Below are 22320 nucleotides of genomic sequence, written 5' to 3' on the forward strand. Positions count from 1 at the left end.
TTGTCATGCATATTAACATCACAGTGTTTGCTCTGGGTCATTTCTTTACCTTAATAATACAGTCTGAAACTCAGGTTTAAAGTATCAAGGAAAAAGTTCAAATGCTGCTTGTGCCATTTTTCTGGTAGGCAATTCAGGACTGGACAATATAAAATTTAAACATTCAAACTTTTATCAAGACAGAGTTGTGCAGTTTCTGTTTGGATGCTGCTGTCCTGTCCATGCAATGCCATATTGTTGTTGTTGTTAATATTTCAGCATAGAAAATGCTTAGTATAAACAGTAAATCACCTTCTAATAAAAATAATGATACTCAAAAATAAAAAATAGTGATACCCAGGGTTTTTTCATATTCAGTATCATCTATGAAATATAACCTCACAATGCACATTACTAGTAGAACTTACCTATTCTACCTTCTCCAGAACTTACTCATTTCTAGTTTTTCCTTATATATTCCATTCTGTATTAATTGCTCATCCTCTTACCAATTCTCCATTCCTTTCTCATGGTGCACAACTTATCAGCATACCCCATTAAAACTTTATATCTTGCATATATCAATAAGTTCTTCAATACTATACATTCTTTAGACTCTGTGCTTTGTGAACTTCAAAAAATTCTTCAAAATCACCTTTCGTTTATGTACTTTCATTTATCCTAATGATAGCCTCACGAACTAACTTAAATAATACTGTGGTTATGAAATGTGAAATAATCAAGGAAAATCTTGTCATTTTGTTTTACTAACTGCTAAACCATGCTCAATCCAACTAGCCTACTCAAATTGGTACTACCACTCTTGTCTGTTTCAGGACATTCAATAGAAAAGTAGATAGAAATCTCTCTCTCTCTCTCTCTCTCTCTCTCTCTCTCTCTCTCTCTCTCTCTCTCTCTTTCTCTCGGTGTGTGATGAAATAGGATAAAAGTTATAGATTTCTGTTTTTATAATGCATGCACACACACACCTTTATTACCTAGTATTGAAATATTTATTCAATATTTATTCTTAACTTCATAAAGAATGGAAACTAAACCATTTGGAATGGATTTACTAACTTCCTCCAAGGAAAAGACTTTACTCAGAGAAAAAGGGAGTGACAATTCAAAAAATATTCTCCCTGTGCAGTCTATAAGTCTTTTAGTCTGCATTTAATGGTCTTTGTTTTCTGTTCTTGGTCCTTACTCAGTGAAAAACATGTCATCCACTGCACAACAGAGGATTCGTATACAAAGGCAATTAATTGAAGGGGTCACCCTGGATCCTCTGAAACTCAATTATGGATCACAATTGCAGAAAAATAACCTATGTATTTTTTATAAAATAATTTTCCAGCATTATTGATATATCAGCTTGCTAGCATGTATACCAAGTAGTGAGTTGGTGGTGGTGAAAGATATTTGGGGTGAGGAGGGACTTTAGAAACCATATACTCTGCAGGAACACACCGGGTGTGAGTCTTGGTGGCTTTATAACCCAGTTTCAGTGCTGTTTTCAGCCTGCCGCCCCACTCCATTCCTGGTTCTGTCATCCAGTACCTTGTTAATACCAGCTTGATCAGGGAGCCTGTCAACACATTTGTGTATTTTATAATAGCCATTCCAAAGATATGATGGACCCTGGAGTAATGTACTGTACTTGGCAGCAAGTGCTTCAGCTTTTGGGCACATATGCTTCAAATCTGAAAATATCATAGATATATATGGGAATCTTAGTGGGGATCTGTAAGGCAAGCTGGTATTTAACGCAAAAGCAAACCCATTTGGAGCTAAAGCACTTTCCATTAGGCAGTTTGGCGGCTGTTCTATGAGGCAAACTCACAGTGCTCGACGGACACATTTCGATTAAATGCTGCTTTGCATTCTCCCAAAGATGGGAACAATAAGGACGTTTGTCAAAGGAAAAACTGCAGCAAACGGTTTCATGTTGAACATCTGTACTCTGCAGTTCATTGTTTGCAAGAGTTTATTGACCATAATTTTGATGCATATAGGTTTTAAAGAATATAAAGTACATTTATCTTAGGCGCCTATCATTTATTTGAGTCTTGGCTTATTTATTTCCATTTTTCTGGGCATTTTATTTATTTTGGGACTCTCTAGAGATGGAAGAAAATAGGGTTTGTGTAAAGAAACTTTTAGTTAGCTCTGCAAAATTGATGAGGAAAGACATTGGTTTCATAAAAAGGACTGAGCAATTGAAGTGAAAAATGTTAACACTAAATGTACTAAATCTTTATGAATCTTTTCAGCCATAGACATCACAAACAAATTCATAAACTTTAAGATCACTCTTTTAACTCTTTGTCCACCATGGTGGCATTTTCAGAGAAGTGTAACAGCTATTAACTAGCAAAGTAATTTAGGTGTAGTGGATTAAAGGCAATTAATGGTATAGGGATATGGGCTGGAGTTAAGTTGCCTGCTTTAACTTATGAATGGATAGTTCACTAGAAGATATAAGCTTTGTGTCTTTTTTTTTTTTTGCTTTGTGTCTTTTTAAAATTTTTTTTTTAATTCAGAGAAACCAAAGCCCAAGTAATTCATCTTAAAAGAAATATATTCTTCTAGTAAAGACTTGATGACAAGCTTTTGTCATCTTGATGTGAAAAGGAACAAGATGGAACATGGGATAGGTTATTAAATGTGGTATATTTATCAAGAAGGAATACTCACACGAGGAGCCAATAAACAGATTGGCATTTCAAGAAGCCCAGACCCAGATGCCTCTGAGACCTGGCCTGAACCCCAAGAGAGAGCAAGTGCCTCTGCTCCTTCCCCTTTATCCTATGCCTCTACATACCTGTGATCACGCCCAAATGGGCATGGTCAGCGGTACAGGTATCCAAGGTCTCTCCCTATATTGATGTGCTATCTTAACCCCACTATTGCATTAATATAGATTCCCTAAACAGAGAGATTGACCCCCTAAACCAGTGGCTTTCAATCTTCCGAATGCTGCAAACTTTTAATAAAGCTTTCATATTGTGGTAACCTCCAACCATAAAATTATTTCATTTCTACTTTATAGCTCTAATTTTGCTACTGTTAGAAATCATAATATAAATAGCGAATATGCATGATACCTGATATGTGATCCGTGTGGGTCATGATGAACAGGTTGACAACCACTGCACTAAACAGATTTCAGAATTTATTTCTTGATATATATTCTTTTGATGATGCTACTGTGTGAAGCCAGGATATGCTAGATAAGCATTCTACTACTAACCAAAAAATCTGACCCCTTCATAGACATGTATCAAGAAAGTAGTCAAATGCATAGTTATAGTTAGGAATATAAACTTCTAATAAGGTATATTTGTGACTACAATCTTACCATAAATTATATAATTTCACTCAAGAGTATTGATTATAAAATTTTATACTATTGCTATATAGACTGTACAAAGCTATCTATAAAGAACAGTGTTTGGCATATTATGCTTTCAATAAATTTTGTTTTGAATTATTTGGTTCCAGGGTTTGTCTAAGAATAAATGGATAGATACAATGATCCTTCTTCATTCTTTAAAAATATTTTGCTGTATTATTCAACTTCCTATCCCCAGAAAATACTTAAGACTTTGTTCTGGTTTAGGTAACTAACACCTTCAGTTTTCTGTTTGTTTACAGGTTGTACCCAGGCAGAAACATGGGATGGCTATGTGAGCTTCTCCAGATTGGCTGTCTTGATCTCTGGGTCAGACTGGCGCTTTGTTTTTACTGTTATTTCCCCTCCAGGTAATTTCAGCAGTGTTATATATGTATTTTCTGAAAAGGAAACCCTTCTCCTTTGTGACTGGAATAGCCCCTTTCATGAATAAGAAGCCATCATAGTTTAGAAAAGAAGTTGACTTGGCCATACATCAAGTATAAGAGGAAATAACTCCTTTGAAAATCAAGGCCCAGGGTATACTTAATGAACAAGTTTCTAGATGCACATTTTCCTGTAGATGCTAATATTTATGTCATGTCTCCCTTATTTCTCTTCCTTTCTCCCTTCTTCTCTTTTTATTTATTCTATGTGACTTACACTCATTAGAGATGCATTAGACAATGAACCGTTGAATATTATGAACCCAACTCTTTGTGTCCTGTTTCCCTCATCCTTTCTACATGAGGAATGAAAACAAGATCTGTTGATATATCAGTACCTGAAAACACACATAGAAGACATGGACAAATTATAAAATAATGCAGTTACTCTTTATAAGGCATTTGAAAATGTCTGTCTTCAAATACACCTAATGTGTCTCAGATGAAAATATATGCTAAACACTTGTCTATAAGTAGTTTAATTCATTAGTGAGGGGCCAAGGACAATAGCAGTGGTATTCTAGAAAATCTTTGAGCTAAAATGTCATGAAGAGATATTCAGAAAGGCAGTTGTCAGTGGATATACAGAAAGAAAGTCATAGCTTTTGCGTTACATGTCCACAGATACCTTTTATATCTTTATCAGACAAAAAACCATTTGTAATGTATCAATCTTCTCCAACAATAAATCAAAAACCCATGAAATTGTAACTTTTAGTCTATGTTTGATAAAGCCAGATACTCAGAAAACTGGGAAAGGAAGATCGCTTAAGATCAGGAGCATATGTGTCCAGGAGTTTGGACAGTATAGTGAGATTTCAATTTGCAAAATGAAATCTACTGTAGGGAATTAGACAAATCTTGTTCAAAAATGCTTCAGTATAGTGTGAGGAGGACCTTCAATGAATTTGTCTTAATTCCAAGTTTAAAAAAAGTTTGCTTGACAACAGATCTATTATCTGATATGTGAAATTATCAAGAACTAATTCTGTGAGCCATATTCTTTTTTTCTTTTTTATTGATCATTCTAATTTAGTTTACATAACAACCACAGTTTCCCCATCTTCCTTTTCTCCTGTTTCCTCCTCCCACTGCCCTTCTACCCTCCCCCATCTACTCCTCCTCCATTCAGAGGAGCTAAGGCCTCCCATGGAAATCACCAAGGCATGGCATATCAAGTTGAGGCAGGATCAAGCTCCTCTCCCCTGCATCAAGGCTGAACAAGGCATCCCACCACAGGGATGAGATGGCTCAGCCATTAAAGGCTAGGCTCACAACAATATAAACGCCATTTTTCATTTAATACCTCTGAACCTGTGTGAGGAGGAGCCTCGGTTCATAGAGAAACATGCTTATTCACAGGCTGCAGGTATTTTTGCCTTAAATTTGAGTTTTTGAATATATGTTTTTAAAGGGCTAGATTTGCAGGGCCTAGAGTACTTTGTCCCGGATTTGTATGACATTTTAGACATCTTTGACCTTTAGTTTTCTCAGTGGTTAACCAAGGATTGCTATGTGCTCCATCAAGGGTATTTTAAGTAATAAACTCTAAAAGCAATTTTTGCTGACAAAAATGTCCAGAACCACACATGACCCGGGTATTTCATTGGTAGATTATTGCTTTATTCTCTTTCGCCTTAAAACTTGTAGATTAGAAATGACCTTGAATATTTTCCCTAAACTATTCTTAAATGTGAGTATTAAATAATTGTCAAAGATAGGTCTGTGAGGCAAAGCTCTGCATAAAGAGATTTTTATGATATTTAAATTAGAATAGATAGAGGCTTTAAAAACACAAAGGAAAACAAAAGCAAATGATTGAATACTCTGCTCCTTTAATCACCACTGACATCACACTGGAAAAGGTAATATCTTAAGAGTGGCATCTGTTTCAAATACTAACTGTATCAGTGTCCAGAGATACACCACTACAAAGCAGCCTTTATATGTAATTCACACTGGTATTTCATTTCTACATGAGTCAAGCAAATAACATATGGTCATTTTATCTGTTGTTGATAGTTTTTCTAATTTCTTAGGCAGGGGAACAAATAATCATTTTTATGTTAGAAGTTTATTTATTTATTTTCAACATTTTTTATTTAAATTAGAAACAAGATTGTTTTACATGTCAATCCCAGTTCCCTCTCCCTCCTCTCCTCCCCTGACCCCACTAACACCCTACCTATCCCATACACTTTCTGTTCCCCAGGGAGGGTGAACCCTTCCATAGGGGGTCTTCAGAATCTGTCATATCCTTTGGGATGGGCCAAGGACCTCCCCTATGTGTCTAGGCACAGGGAGTATCCCTTATGTGAAATGGGCTCCCAAAGTCCATTTCTATGCTAGGGATAAGTACTGATCTACTACAAGAGGCCCCATAGATTTCTGAGGCCTCCTCACTGACACTCATGTTCCTGGATCAGTCTGGATCAGTCCCATGCTGGTTTTCCAGCTATCAGTCTGGGGACCAAGAGCTCCCCCTTGTTCAGGTCAGCAGTTTCTGTGGGTTTCACAAGCCTGGTCTTCACCCATTTGCTCATCACTCCTCCTTCTCTGCATCTGGATTCCAGTTCAGTTCAGTGTTTAGCTGTGTGTGTCTGCTTCTACTTCCTTCAGCTGCTGGATGAAGGCTCTAGGATGCCATATAAGTTAGTCATCAATCTCATTATCAGGGGAGGGCATTTAAGGTAACCTCTCCTCTGTTGCTTAGATTGTTAGTTGTCTGTCATCCTTGTAGATCTCCAGACACTTCCCTAGTGCCTGATTTCTCTTTAAACCTATAATGGCTCCCTCTATTATGGTATCTCTTATCTTGTTCTCCTCTATTCTTCCTCTACCTCAACCTTCCTGCTCCCTCATATCCTCCCTACCCTTCCTCTTATCCCCTTCTCATTCTCCTAGCTCCCCTCTCCTCTCCCATGCTCCCAATTTGCTCAGGAGATCTTGTCCCTTTTCCCTTCTCCAGGGGATCATGTATGTCTCTCTTAGAGTCCTCCTTGATCTAGTGTGTCTGTATGGGATCCTCTTGAGTCCTTCCTATGCATTATTGAATCCAACTTGATCATTTATGCCTTTCCTTAGATACTATTTATTAGCTGATGGTGGTACCTATAGATCAGTGGTGTTGACTTTCCACCTGACCCTTCCACATTTGTTGTCATGTTATGTATGGGCCATGAGTATTCTCACTGCCTCCTGGAGCCATGGAGTTCTTGGGTGAATCATAGGAGCCAGGATCTTTCCCCTAAAGAAATTTTGCCTGTAATTGGCATTTCTTGGGAAGTCTCTCCAGAACTTAACATGATTTTTCTCATGAAGTTTCCTTGCCAAAGTTTTGTCTTCAGAGAGTCCTGTTTGGACAACCCAGTCTGTGATACCTCCTCCTGATACCCCTAGTAATTTTGCTCGACACTGCTAATAATTTTGCCTTCTATCCTCCTCACTTTAGTTTTCTTCAAAGTGTTGGCCATTATATTTTAAATGCATTTCTCGTTTGTCTGTAGCTTATGTGCTAGGTTCCCTATAAGAATCCAGCTTTCTGAGGGAACAGGAATTCTGCTTAGGTGAAATTTTTTTGAGCAATATATACCCAGGTTATGGAACTAACTAGCACAAACAAATATTTGCTTATGGAAAAGTGAGTCTATTGAGATTACTTTCAAGATTACATTGGTAAAAATGGTTCCATTGTTTAAAATATTTGAAAGCCATGGATCTCTGCATCTGCTTCTATCACTTACTTGATGAATGTTCTCCGATGACAATTAGGGTAGTCACCAATCTGATTACAGGAGATGGCCAGTTCAGGCACCCTGTCCACTATTGCTGGTATTGCTCGGAGTCAGAACTGGGGTGATCCTTGTGGATCCCTGGGCCTATAGCTAGAGAGCCTGCATGGGACTGCCTGGGGTCCTTTGCTTGTGTATAACAGTTGTGTAGCTTGTGCTGTTTGTGGGGCTCCTAGCAGTGGGATCTGGACCTGTTCTGATCTGGCTTTTATGAATCTATTCCCCAGGCTGGTTTGCCTTACCCAGCCTTGATGCAGCGGTAGGAGCTTGGTTTTGCCTCAATTTGATGTGCCATGCTATGTTGATCGCATTGGAGGCCCGCCCCTTTCTTAATTGAGATGGAGGAGGAGTGGAATGTGGGTAGGGGAGAGCTGGGGAAAAGGGAATGGGAGGAGAGGAGGGAGAGGAAACTTCAGTTGGGATGTAAAAACAAATGAAAAAATTTAATTAAGAAAACATATTTGAAAGTCAGGGGTTTCCACCATGAACTTGTATTGTCTCTCAGATTCCAGTTGAATTTCTCTGCTTTTCACTTCTCAGCCATTTTTGATGTACTGGTGATGGTGTGTTTTACATACCTTATGGATCAATCTGTATCCTTGTTACTCACATCACTAATCAGCTTAGAATCTTCCCTTTATCACAGTCCATCACAGTCAGAATGATACCTAGGGTGTTTTGACTGACATTTAATACCTATCAAAGGACCCTGGCTTTCAGGATTTCACCTCAACTGCTAATCTTCTCCTGTTTTTGTTTGTTAATATGTTGGAACTTTGATGTCTCTACCAGATCATTTTTCCTCCAGAATGCTCTCCATGCTCTCCATGATCATATTTATTTGTGGTATTTTCTGGAATGTATTGCATTCTGAGTTTTTATAAATATTTGTCATATACATATATTGATTCATTTACTAGCTCCTAAATATCTTAAATAAGAGCTGGATAATTAGTATCACCATTATTAATAAAAACAGGTAAGAGAATTGAGAATTTTGGTTGACATCCTTAAGCATCTGGTAAAATTCATTCCTCCTTATCTGGGGTAATTGACCTTATGCATGCTCGTACCAAGCAGGTATTTGAGAATAAACAAGGTGAACCCAGCTTAGGCCTAAGCTACATGCTTGCAAAAGAGAGCCACTGTATCTGATGTTATTACAGCAGCTCTGGGAGCCCTGAGGTAAGTCAGCCTAGAGTCAAGACATCCAACATCTAATTGTGGCTTCCAAACAAATTGTCAGGTTCACCCAAGGAAACCACAGCACAAGAATACACTTTGGGTCTTTAAGTAGAGAAAATAACAGCTATTTTTTTTATGAGATAGAGGTTTGTTTTGAACTAGCTACTTGAAAAAAAAGGCCAACTATAAGTCATGCTCGCAAACAAATAATCATTCTGATATTTTATTTTTGATATTTAGAATAATCAGATATTATAAAACATAAATGTAAAGTATACTATGTGATAAATACTGATAAATGTCCTTTCATGGAACTATCTCCATAATTAATGCATTCTACTTCTGAGACTATAGACAGGATTTTTTTAAGCTTTTTTATCCAAATTTACTTGTGTTTAAATGGGTCATTTCTGGATTTTTATGACTTGAAGTACATGTATATATTCCTACAGTAAGCAGTAAAACAATCATGATACAGATAATTTTCATAACTTCTCCAGAAAGTTCTGTCCTGCTAGTGCACACAGCTCAGACTATTGCCCACTGGCAAACACCAGCATGTTCTCTGTCTCCATAGTCTGGTCCTTTCTAGAATATTATATAAATGGAATCATGCCAAGTCTGCCTTGTAGACATCAGCTCCCCTCAGCACACTCACTGCATTTGATTTTAAGTTTTGTTATTGCAGGTTATTTACTATCCACCTGTACCCATCTCTTCATTGTTTTCTCTTTTGGTTTGAGTGGGCAGGCAGTTGATTCTCTGGATCAACCATTTTGTCCATGTATTCTCCTTTGGAAGGACATTTGAGTGTTTTCTGAGTTTGGATGGTTAGGAATAGAACTACCACCAACATTTACATCTAGATGTTTTAAATGTTCCTAAATAAATTATTTTGTGCCTTTGAAAAACACATTCATGGTTGAGAACCACACATTTTAATCCACTGAAAAATGTGGTTTGGGGTAATTCTTAGAGACGTTCTCTCTCAGTGAGAAGTTCCTTATCTTCATCACCCACAGCCAAAGCAGCAGTGTCTGCAGCTGTTTACCAGTTTTCCTGATGGCAATGTTCTTAACATTGGGAAGACTGTTAGCACTGTATTGGCTGAACATGTGATCTAGTGTGAAGAACACTTTAAGTAAATCCAAGAAACTTCAATTTTTAAATTTGCTTATTTGTTTGGCTATATATAAAACTATCCCATCTGGGCTGGATAGATGGCTCAGCCATTAAGACCACTTGCTGCTCATGAAGAGAACCTGAGTTCAGTTCCCATATCCCATGTCAGGCAACTTACAATTGCCAGAAGCTCCAGTTCCAGGAGAGCTGATATGGTTTCCTAGTCTTGCCTTCTGCTGGCACTTACACAAAGTGCTCACACATGCACACATACATGCACGATCACACAAATAAAATATAGATCTTTTAAAGTACTATCTACTCTCTTCATGTGCTTTGAGGTTGAGGGTGTCACTTTGTGGGCTGTAGGCAGATTCCAGTTCTCCATAATTAATTTTTTTTTATTTGTGATGAGTTTCCCTTCATGTGACTACTTGTCAAAGTGAGTAGTTCTACCCATTCTGGAGTCAAGAAGATGTTTTCTCATTACTATACCATGAGAGTGAATGAAGTTAAAATTTTGCACTGAGAAAGTAGGTCTGAGCAATGAATTAAGAGCTCAGAACGATTTGTCATCATGATGGATATAATTGAAAAGAAAAATTTTGACTTCTTTTTGTCATCTTACACTTCTTCCAGAACATGAAAGCTGAATTTATCATTGATTTGTTGATTCATTTGCTTACTAACTTCAAAGAAATAGTTTTCTCATGTCTGCTCTGTGCTAGATATTGATACCTTAATGTTCTATTGAAACTTTTTGTCCTTCCCAAACAGGTACTAATTTTACAGCTAGATCCAAGACCTTTGCTGTCTTACCTGTGGCCCACAAGGAGAGATCAACCATCATCCTGGCCTTGTCCCTGTGCTCAGTGGTATCATGGCTGGCTCTGAGCTGTCTTGTTTGCTGCTGGTTTAAGAAAAGCAAAAACAGAAGTATGTGGATTGGAGGGGGAGGTTGATGAAAATGTTTGAAGTCATTGTGAGTAATGCATTAATGTCTTCAAAGAGAATGTTTATGGTGTTTTGTAATGTATACAACTACATGGAACCCACTATTTCAATTAACATAATAAAGACAGGGATTGCCTGATCTTTAGTATTAACAACTATGTTAAATCATTACATTTATTGAATGCTCACTATTGACCAGATTCTAAGTACATTAGGTCAATAAGTTTATTAATTCCTTAAACAATTTAGTGACAGAGGTAGTGACTATTATTCCTACAGTATAGGTATTGGAGAGTGAGGGTGAGTACCTTGTATATTGTCATACACCATAGAAAAGCCATATGACTTGGCTGCACAGCTTCCTCTTTGCAAGAGACCCTGCCAGAGGCATGTTAAAGAACTGGGTTAGGAATGCAGCTCACTACATACAATGCTTGCCTAGCGTGCAAGAAGTCCAGGGTTTGACTCTGAGAACCCACAAAACTTGGCATGGTGGATCACCTCTATAATCCCTGTACTCACACTCAGGAGGTGGAAACAGAATGATCCGATGTCCAGTATCACACTTGGGTACATATCCTTGAGACCATCTTAGGCACATAACTGTGATTGTCAAAGAAAAAAAAAAGCACAGAGGCTAACTCTTTGGAAGGAGGAAAATCAGTGCGGGTGAGAAGTTACGAAAGTCGTGTACCTCCATTTTAATCATTTCCCCAGAAGCAGAATGTCACCTTTTTAGGTTAACATGCACTGTGAGGAGCATCTCACATGGAGCTTCATATCATTCTCCTCCAGTTTTGGCAAGGAAGAGAGGAAAAAAGCAGCATATATATCATTGAAAAGTCCTTTTCTTTCACCAAAACCTCACACTGTGGACCTTTGAGTATCCTGAAAAAAGAGTAGTGATGGGAGGAACCATCATGAAACCACAAGTAACTACCTAAGCAGTAACTACCTGAAAAGTGTCTCGGTGGTTAAAGGCAACAGGATAATATCCAAATACAGGAACATCAATGGATGTGGCCTGGCCTGACTACTGGGATGTTCACTGTGATTGGACTTTCAAGGGCTATTTGAGAGAAGGACAGCTCTAATTGATAAATACCATACCTAACAGCATTCAGCCTGGAGATCCTATCTCTCTCCCCATCCTGGTGACCAGGGCTAGATAAGCTACTAGCAAAATTTTATCTTTCTAAAAGAGAGTACAGTCTCAAATGGATTCTGAACGTATTGCCCATAATGTGCCGACCTGCAGATTCTCTTTTGTTTAGTGTTTAAACCTGTAGTTAGTTCTATCTACTCTACCTTCTGTATGTATTTATGGGTCTATGTACACATTTGTATTTGTGAGTGTGTTTTGTGCATGATGTGTGTACATGTGTATATGTGTGTAAGTTTGTGTGTGTATGTTCGTATATGCATTGTGTTCTTGAATCTATGTATTTGTACATGGATGGTGTTTATGTGTATTTATGTGTATGTGTTGAGTGAATATATTTATGCATGATACTTTCTGGTTTGTAAGAGTATCATGATCTTTTCTGTCATATGATCCTGTGGATTAGGTTATATAAGTCTCACTCTTAATTTAATACCTAATTCTACTAGCCTCCCACAAGCCACTCACCTAGCCTTGTGAATCCCACCACTCAGTTCTAGAACAGATTCTTCCAACAGTTATCAATATGTAAGTTGTCCATCCAAGTCAGTCTTTGTTCTTTAAACCTGTCAATATCTGTGGATCAATTTCTCTGAGGTTATACACTAATGTTTAAAAATTATTAAATTCTTGGAAGGAGCTTTGATGAATACAGTAGTTAATCTAAAGTGTTTCCTTATATAGTAAGCAATTTGTGCCTTTTGAATCTAAAATTAACAATCATTAATTTCTTAGAATAAGAGACATACCCCTTTTCAACTTTCTGGTAGAAAATGACCCTAACCCTAACCCCTAACCCTAACCCTAACCCTAAACCCTAAACCCCAAACCCTAAACCCTAACCCTAACCCTAACCCTAATCCCTAACCCTAACCATAACCATAACCCTTAACCCTAACTCTAACCCTAACAGTCAGGGGTGCAGGTCGAGCCCATCATGATGGGAACATATGTGGCAAAAAGTATTCATTCACTTTTAGGACAGAGGAAGGGTGAGCCTGGGAGTGGGGATTCAGTCATACAATTCTCTTGGAGGTCATGCCCTTAGTCATGTATGGATCAAGCTCCATTTCTCATCTGGTATGTTTAGTTGGCAGGCTGTGGGCTGAATGTGACCACATACAGCTAAGGATAGTTAAGACTATAACCTAATACAAAGTCATAAAACTACTTGAGACATTATGAGATAACTTCTTTGATATTTCAAAAAGCTTGCTTACATGGGCCTTGACACTGAACTTTGTAGACATCAGTGTTGTACTTCACAATCACAGAGATGGGTAAATTATAAAGATCTACCCTCCCAGTAGTGCCATCCTGTACATCAGGGTTTCAACCACGGACCTCTAAGGGGTATCCTCACCAATGTCCAAACAGGTTAACAATGGGTGAAAATTCTGATATACTACTTGTAAATTGTTTGGACACGTCCATTGAATCTATTATTTACTTCAAATTAATAGCTTCATTAATTTTTTTATTAAACCAGTCTTGTCCAATTGAAATGTAGTATAAGCTATACTGTGAAACATACGATAAGTATAATAATTTTTCTTATTAGCCTCCATCTTAAATATTCAAAATATTATTTCAATGTGTAGTGCATATAAAATAATTAGTTGTTTTGCCTTTTCTAAATCAGGTATGCATTTTTGATTTACAATACATCTCAACTCAAACTAGCTATGTCTCAAGCATTCCAAAGCAATGCATGACTGTTAATGTATCAGATAATACAATTTCATATCATAAAGTTAGTGATGAGTGAATGGGCTTTTTATATAATCATTTCTTTTTTTGCTTTTTTTCCAACTTTTTGATTTGAATTAGGAACAGGATTGTTTTACATGACAATCCCATTTCCCTTCTCCCACCCGTCCTCCCCTACCTCCCCCCCCCACTAAAACCTTATCTGTCACACATCTTCTCTGCTCCCCCTGGATGGTGAGGCCTTCCATAGGGTGTCATCAGAGTCTTTCGTTTCCTTTGGGGTAGGGCCTAGGCCCATCCCCGTGTGTCTTGGCTCAGGGAGTATTCCTCTGTATGGACTGGGCTCCCAAAGTCCACACCTATGCTAGGGATAAATACTGGGCTTCTACAGGAGGTCCAGTAGATTTCCGAGGTTTCCTCACAGAAACCCATGTTCCTTGGGTCTGGCTCAGTTCCATGCTGGTATTCCAGCTGTCTGCATCTGGGTTCCAGTTCAGATCAGTGATTAGTTATGGGTGTCTGCTTCTACTTCCACCAGCTGCTGGATGAGGGCATATAAGTCTGTCATCAATCTCATAATCAGGGGAGAGCATTTGAAGTAGCCTCTCCTCTGTTGCTGAGATAGTTAGCTGGTGTCATCTTTGTAGATCTCCAGACATTTCCCTAGTGCCTGGTTTCTCTGTAAACCAAAAGTGTCTCCCTCTATTATATCTCTATTCTTGTTATCGTGTATTCTTCCCCCGACTCATATTTTCTGCTCCCTCATGTCCTCAACATCCCTCTTCCTCTCTCCTTCTCATTCTCCTAGCTCCTTCCCCCCTCTTCCCATGCTCCCAATTTGCTCAGCAGATCTTGAGCCTCTCCCCTTCTCCAGGGGACCATGTATGTCTCTCTTAGGGACCTCCATGTTTATTAGCTTCATTGGCAGTGTGGATTGTAGGCTGGTAATCCTTACTATCTGTCTAAAATCCGAATATGAGTGAGTACATACCATATTTGTCTTTTTGCAATTGGGTTACCTCGCTCAGAATGGTTTCTTCTATATCCATCCATTTTCCAGCAAATTTCAAGATTCTATTGTTTTTTTCCACTGAGTAGTACTCCATTGTATAAGTGTACCACATTTTCTCTATCCATTCTTCCATTGAGGGGCATCTAGGCTGCTTCCAATTTCTGGCTATTACAAATAATGCTGCTACGAACATCATTGAACATATGTCCTTGTTGTATGAATGTGCTTCTTTTGGGTATATGCCTAAGAGTGGAATTGCTGGATCTTGTGGTAGACTCATTCCCATTTTCTTAAGGAGTCACCATACTGATTTCCAAACTGGCTGTACAAGTTGGCACTCCCACCAGCAGTGGAGGAGTGCTCCCCTTTCTCCACATCCTCTCCAACATGAACTGTCATTGGTGTTTTTGATTTTAGCCATTCTGACAGGATTAAGATGGTATCTAAGAGTTGTTTTGATTTGCGATTCCCTGATAGCTAAGCATGTTGAACACTTTCTCATGTGTCTTTCAGCCATTTTAGATTCCTCTATTGAGAATTGTCTGTTTAGTTCTTTACCCCACTTTTTAATTGGGTTGCTTGGTGTTTTGGGGACTAGCTTCTTGAGTTCTATGTATATTTTGGAGATCATCCCTCTGTCAGATGTGGGGTTGGTGAATATCTTTTCCCAGTCTGTGGGCTGCTGTTTTGTCTTGCTGACTATGTCCTTTGCCCTTACAGAAGCTTCTCAGTTTCAGGAGATCTCATTTATCAGTTGTTGACCTCAGTGTCTGTGCTACTGGTATAATGTTCAGGAAGTGGTCTCCTGTACCAATTAATTCAAGGGTATTTACCACTTTGTCTTCTAATAGGTTCAGTGTATCTGGATTTATGTTGAGATCTTTGATCCATTTTGACTTAAGTTTTGTGCAAGGCGATAGGCTTGGGTCTAACTGCAGTCTTCTACATGTCTGCAACCAGTTATGCCAGCACCATTTGTTGAAGATGTTCTCTTTGTTCCATCGTATAAATTTGGATTGTTTGTCAAAAATCAGGTGTTCATAGGTGTGTGGGGTAATATCAGAGTTTTCAATTCTATTCCATTGGTCTACCAGTCTATTTTTGTGCCAATACCAAACTGTTTTCAGGACTATAGCTGTATAATAGAGCTTGAAGTCAGGGATGGTGATACCTCCAGAAGTTTCTTTATTGTATAGGGATTATTTGGCTATCCTGGGTCTTTTGTTTCTCCATATAAAGTTGAGAATTGTTCTTTCAAGGTCTGTGAAGAATTGTGTTGGGATTTTGATGGGGATTGCATTGAATCTGTAGATTGCTTTTGGCAAGATTGCCATTTTTACTATGTTGATCCTACCTATCCAAGAGCATGGGAGATCTTTCCATTTTCTGGTATCTTCTTTAATTTCTTTCTTTAGAGACTCAAAATTCTTATGGTACAGGTCTTTCACATTTTTGGTTAGTGTTACCCCAAGGTATTTTATGTTGTTTGTGGCAATTGTAAAGGGTGATGTTTCTCTGATTTCTTTCTCCACCAATGTATTATCGCTGTATAGTAGGGCTATGGATTTTTTTTTTTAGTTAATCTTGTATCCTGCCACTTTGCTGAAGGTGTTTATCAGCTGTAGGAGTTCCCTGGTAGAGTTTTTTAGGTCACTAATGTAGACTATCATATCGTCTGCAAATAGTGAGAGTTTGACTTCTTCCTTTCTGATTTGTATTCCCTTGATCTCCTCTTGTTGTCTTATTGCTCTAGCTAGAACTTTAAGGACAATATTGAAGATGTATGGAGAGAGTGGACAGCCTTGTCTTTTCAACATTTTAGAGGAATTGGATGAGTTTCTCTCCGTTTAATTTGATGTTGGCTGTTGGCTTGCTGTATATTTTTTTTTATTATTTTGAGGTATGTTCCTGTTAATCCTGATTTCTCCAAGACCTTTATCATGAAGGGGTGTTGGATTTTGTCAAAGGCTTTTTCGGCATCTAGTGAGATGATAATGTGTTTTTTTTCTCAGTCTGTTTATATGGTGGATTAAATTGATGGATTTTCGTATGTTGAACCATCCTTGCATCCTTGGGATGAAGCCTAGTTTATCATGGTGGATGATTTCTCTGATACGATCTTGTATTCAATTTGCTAGGATTTTATTGAGAATTTTTGCATCAATGTTCATGAGGGATATTGGTCTGTAGTTCTCTTTCTTAGTTGTGTCTTTGTGTGGCTTGGGTATCAAGGTTATTGTAGCCTCGTAAAAAGAGTTTGGCAATGTCCCTTCTGCTTCTATTTTGTGGAACAATTTGAGGAGTATTGGTATTAGCACTTCTTTAAATTTCTGGTAGAATTCTGCAGTGAATCCATCTGGCCCCGGGCTTTTTTTTGGTTGGGAGACTTTTGATGACTGCTTCTATTTCCTTAGAGGTTATAGGTCTATTTAAGTTGCTTATCTGTTCTTGATTCAATTTTGGTAAGTGATAACTGTCCAGAAAATTGTCCATTTCCTTTAAATTTTCCAATTTTGTGGAGTACAGGTTTTCAAAGTACGACCTGAAGAGTCTCTGGATTTCTTCAGTGTCCGTTGTTATGTCCCCCTTTTCATTTCTGATTTTGTTAATTTGCATGATCTCTCTCTGTCTTTTGGTTAATTTAGATAACGGTTTGTCTATCTTGTTGATTTTTTTCAAAGAACCAACTCTTTGTTATATTGATTCTTTGAATTTTCTTTGTTTCAACTTTATTGATTTCTGCCCTCAGTTTGATTATTTCCTGGTGTCTGCTACTCTGTGGTGAATTTGCTTCCATTTTTTCTAGAGCTTTCAGCTGTGATATCAGATCTCTGGTGTGGCTATTCTCTAGTTTCTTCATGCGAGCACTTAGAGCTATGAACTTTCCTCTTAGTACTGCTTTCAAAGTGTCCCATAAGTTTGGGTATGTTTTGTCAACATTTTCATTGAATTCTAGGAAGTCTTTAATTTCTTTCTTTATTTCTTCCTTGACCCAGGAATGTTGCAAATGCATGTTGTTCAATTTCCATGAGTTGGTAGGTTTTTTGCACTTTGATTTGTTTTTGATTTCTATCTTTAAAGCATGGTGGTCTGATAAGACACGGGATTATTCCAATTTTTTTGTAACTGTTGAGGTTTGCTATGTTGCTGAGTATGTGGTCGATTTTTGAGTAGGTTCCATGTGATGCTGAAAAGAAGGTGTATATTCTTTTGTGTTTGGATAGAAAGTTTTGGATACAAAGTTCTATAAATGTCTGTTAATCCTTATTGGGTCATAACTTCTGTTAGTTCATTTGTCTCTTTGTTAAGTTTCTGTCTGGTGGTCCTGTCTAAGGGTGAGAGTGGGGTTTTGAAGTCTCCCACTATAACTGTGTAAAGCCTTATTTGTGATTTGAGTTTTAATAATGTTTCTTTTACGAATGTTGGTGCCTTTGTATTGGGAGCATAGATGTTTAGAATTGAGACTTCTTCCTGATGGATTTTTCCTGTGATGAATATGAAATGACCTTCTTCATCTCTCTTGATTGATTTTAGTTTGAAGTCTATCTTGTTAGATACAAGGATAGCTACCCCGGCTTGTTTCTTGGGTCCATTTGATTGGACCCAAGAAAGGGTTATCCCAACCCTTTACTCTGATATAATGTCTGTCTTTGAATTCAAGGTGTGTTTCTTGGATGCAGCAGAAGGATGGATTCTGTCTTCGTATCCAATCTGTTAGCCTGTGTCTTTTTATAGGCGAGTTAAGACCATTAATATTGAGGGAAATTAAGTTCCATTCAGTGTTTATTCTTTTTGTTTTTGGTTTGTTGTTGGTACTGTTATTGTATGTGGATTTACCCTGCCTTTTATTTTGTGTTTTTGTAGAGTGGGATTATCTATTGCCTATGTTTATTCGAGTGTAGTTAATTTCTTTAGGTTGGAGTTTTCCTTCCAGTACTTTCTGTAGGGCTTGATTGGTGGTTACATATTGTTTAAATCTGGTTTTGTCGTGGAATATCTTGTTTTCTCCATTTATAGTGATTGAAAGCTTTGCTGGGTATAGTAGTCTGGGCTGGTATCCATGTTCTCGCAGAGTTGGTAGAATATCTATCCAGGTCCTTGTAGCTTTCAGAGTTTCCATGGAGAAGTCTGGTGTAATTCTGATAGGTTTGCCTTTATATGTTACTTGGCCTTTTTCCCTTGCTGCTCTTAATATTTTTTCTTTATTCTGTACGTTTGGTGTTTTAATTATTATGTGACATGGGGACTTTCTTTTGTGGTCCACTCTATTTGGTGTTCTGTAGGCTTCTTGTACTTTCATTGGCATGTCTTTCTTTAGGTTGGGAAAGTTTTCTTCTTTGATTTTGTTGAATATGTTTTCTGCACCTTTGAGTTGGGTTTCTTCACCTTCTTTTATACCTATTATCCTTAGGTTTGGTCTTTTCACAGTGTCCCATATTTCCTGGATATTTTGTGTTATGGATTTGTTAGACTTCAGATTTTCTTTGCTTGACGAGTTTATTTCCTCTAGTTTGTCTTCTCCGTTTGAGATTCTGCCTTCCGTCTCTTGTATTCTATTGGTTATGCTTGCATCTGTGGTTCCTGATTGTTTACTAAGCTTTTCCACTTCCAGCATTCCCTCAATTTGTGTTTTCTTTATTGTCTCTAATTCAGTTTTCAGGTCCTGAACTGTTTTCTTCAGCTGTTTAATTGTATTTTCTTGGCTTTTTTGGCTTTCCTTGATTTCTTGCATCTTTTGGTTTGTCTTTTCTTCCATTTCTCTGAAGGATTTTTTGATTTCCTCTTTTAGGTTCTCTATCATCTCCATGAAGTTGTTTATAAGGTTGCTTCTTCTGTGTTGGGATGTTCATGTCTTGCTGGTGTAGAGTCTCTAGACTCTGGTGGTGTCATATTGGTTTTCCTGATGTTGGATGTGTTCTTATAGTGTCATCTTCTCTTGTTCCAGTGGGTACAGTTGGTGTCACTTCCTTTCCTGGTGTGTATGGGTCCGGTGTTCTCTTCAGGTGTATGCAATTGACTTTGATACTCTGATGGGTTTCCAGTTGGGTGCAGGGAGGTCTGAGGAACTTGCTCTCCAGGTGGGTGAGAGCAGCACTGGCACAGAGATGTCAGCAGACTCTGGGTTGTTTGGTCCTCAGGGTTCGAGTCGTCCTGTCAAAGATCCCTGGGCAGGGTTTGCCAGGGTGGGGAGATGGAAGTTGGGCCCAAGTCAAGGGCTGAAGCAGCTCCCCTCTGCACTCTCTGCACTCTGTGGGGGCCAGAATCTATATAATCATTTCTTAAGCTCTGGGAATATTATACATGTTTTGTTAAATATGGGTCATAATTGAAAGAGATAGGAGTGATAGAAACACCTTCACATTTAGATCCTCCTTGCAAATAAAAAATGTCTTTTAAAATCTGATAAAACAACAGAAAGAAAAAAAAAACTTCTTTTTCTCATCAATACAGAAATAAAACCTGAAGACATGTCTGAATCCCAGACTAAGGATCAAAAGAACACCCATATCTCTTCCAAACACCAAGGACTCCGGGTAAAGTCCGCAAAAGAAGACACCCTGATGGGGGAAGGTAAGCATGGAGCAGGGAGGACTCCAGTGGACCGTGGCTCCTCCTTCCCTGGTGTCAGGTTATTAAGGACTTTCATTTACAGCCCCACCTTTGTTTTTTTCATTACTTTTTTTGTAATTGAACAATACCCCAGTTCAGGAAGACACAGGTCCATCCGATTCACTCAACTAGTAGCCAGTTATTTGAACTGACATTTATATATCTTTTCTCAGAAAAAGATTATTGGTTTCACATTTGAGTTTGTTTAACAGAGAGAAGGGAAAGCCAGAGTCTAGGCGTATAATCTTCCCCTTAGCTGTTGCAAAGCTGCCAACTTGGCAACATTATTGAGTTTGGAAAAGCAGAGGGTGTAGTTGCCAAATGCCCACTGTGCAAATTAGATTTAGCGTAGACCCCTCAAGAAGTGAGTCAGTATTGCTTAACCCTGCTTTGTTGTTTCCTGGTACTGTTAGCAGCATGTATCATTTGCTGTGCTGTGGCAGTTGCTCTTACTTGTCCCATAGTTAAGTTACCATTAGAATTGATGTAAAGTCGAGAAAGTGGAGCCTTTGCCTCAACCGAGTGTCTGGCTTTTAGCCTGCTAAGGGTGCACAATAGGAGTACAGTGACCAGACCATATGAGCTTGCCAAGTATGGATATTGTGTATGAAAAATATTCACATAATTTCCATGACTATAAAACATTTTAAAACATATGTTCTAAATAGAAAAACAATTCTAGTTTTCCTAAGAGTCAAATAACATTTTCTAGTAGAAAAGGAGTACTGAGTTTGTTTGGCCAAATTCTGTCAGTCTGAAATTATATTTGAATGAGCTTTTCAGTTGTGTGCATGCAGCTGAATGCAGGTGTGTGCTCATGTGTGTGTGTTTGCATGTGTGTGCTTACACATACACATAGCAACTTGTTTGTACCATTTCCCACAGAGGAAATACAATTTTTAGCCACCTGTGTAGCAAGTCTTTCAAACTATTCTAAATAATAATAAAATGATAATGGATAAAATAATATTAATAATAATAATGATAATGAGTAGGAGTGAGCTGGGGATGTGGTAGTATAAAGAATGGAGAGATGGAAAAGAAGACAAGAATTATTTGCAGACTCCACAGCAAGCCATAGGGATCTGGGGTACTTGTCCAACTCTTGAATTGGAAAGCATCTTGTCCTCTATTGCACACAGCTCAGGGTTGTATTTGCAATTGCCTTCTGCCTCTAGCAGTTCATCTTCAGCTACATTCTTCAGCAACTGACTGGAACAATGCTGTGCTTTCATCTACATGGCTCACTATCCCCTTGCTTAAATTAATATTATTGATGCTCCATAATGACTGGGTTTTATGGGTTAGTTTATTAATAAATTATCAGGAATGAGACAAGGCATAGGGCTTCTGGAGATCAGTTTAGACTGAAAAGATGGGTGCAAAGAGAGGCCATTTTATTAGACATCCAAGTTAAAAATAGATGAGCCCTCTGAGCCCTCGATGAGGGCCATCCTAGGTTTGTTTCCTTATCTTCCAAGCTTTATCTAGCTCTTAAAATAAAAAAGGCCTAATTATTAAAAGCTTTAAATAAGTTCAGTTTTTTTTGTTTTTTGAATTTTGGTTTTTTGAGACAGGGTTTCTCTGTGTGGCTTTGGAGCCTATCCTGGCACTCGCTCTGGAGACCAGGCTGGCCTCAAACTCACAGAGATTTGCCTGCCTCTGCCTCCCGAGTGCTGAGACTAAAGGCATGCGCCACCAATGCCCAGCCATAAGTTCAGTTTTATTCCACTATTTACACGACATTTTCATTTTCCTTTTCTCTCTGTGCTTTTAAACTTTTGGCATTTACTAGTAAAGTAGTTGGCTGTCTTGCTCACCAATGCCTTCCTCCTGTAAAGATTCCCTTAGCGCTGAAGATCAGTTAGATGCTGGGACTGAGTTTGGATAGTAAACTCGTTATGTCACCACTACTAACAAAATTGTCATGGATGCAAGAATAGGAGAGAGGAGTG

The 22320-nt window shown here is 38.2% G+C and overlaps 1 protein-coding gene across 1 annotated transcript in view; it reads left to right on the forward strand.

Annotated features, from left to right (window-relative positions):
- Positions 1-22320, forward strand: part of Pkhd1 (PKHD1 ciliary IPT domain containing fibrocystin/polyductin) — a 410096-nt gene that overhangs the window by 380041 nt on the left and 7735 nt on the right. The window contains exons 63-65 of the mRNA XM_035453320.1: positions 3637-3744; positions 10695-10853; positions 20207-20326. Of these exons, the coding sequence (XP_035309211.1) occupies positions 3637-3744; positions 10695-10853; positions 20207-20326 (387 nt within the window). The remainder of the gene's footprint in view (positions 1-3636; positions 3745-10694; positions 10854-20206; positions 20327-22320) is intronic.

This window comes from Cricetulus griseus (genome assembly GCF_003668045.3).
Source record: "Cricetulus griseus strain 17A/GY chromosome 1 unlocalized genomic scaffold, alternate assembly CriGri-PICRH-1.0 chr1_1, whole genome shotgun sequence".
In the NCBI taxonomy this organism is placed as follows: domain Eukaryota; kingdom Metazoa; phylum Chordata; class Mammalia; order Rodentia; family Cricetidae; genus Cricetulus; species Cricetulus griseus.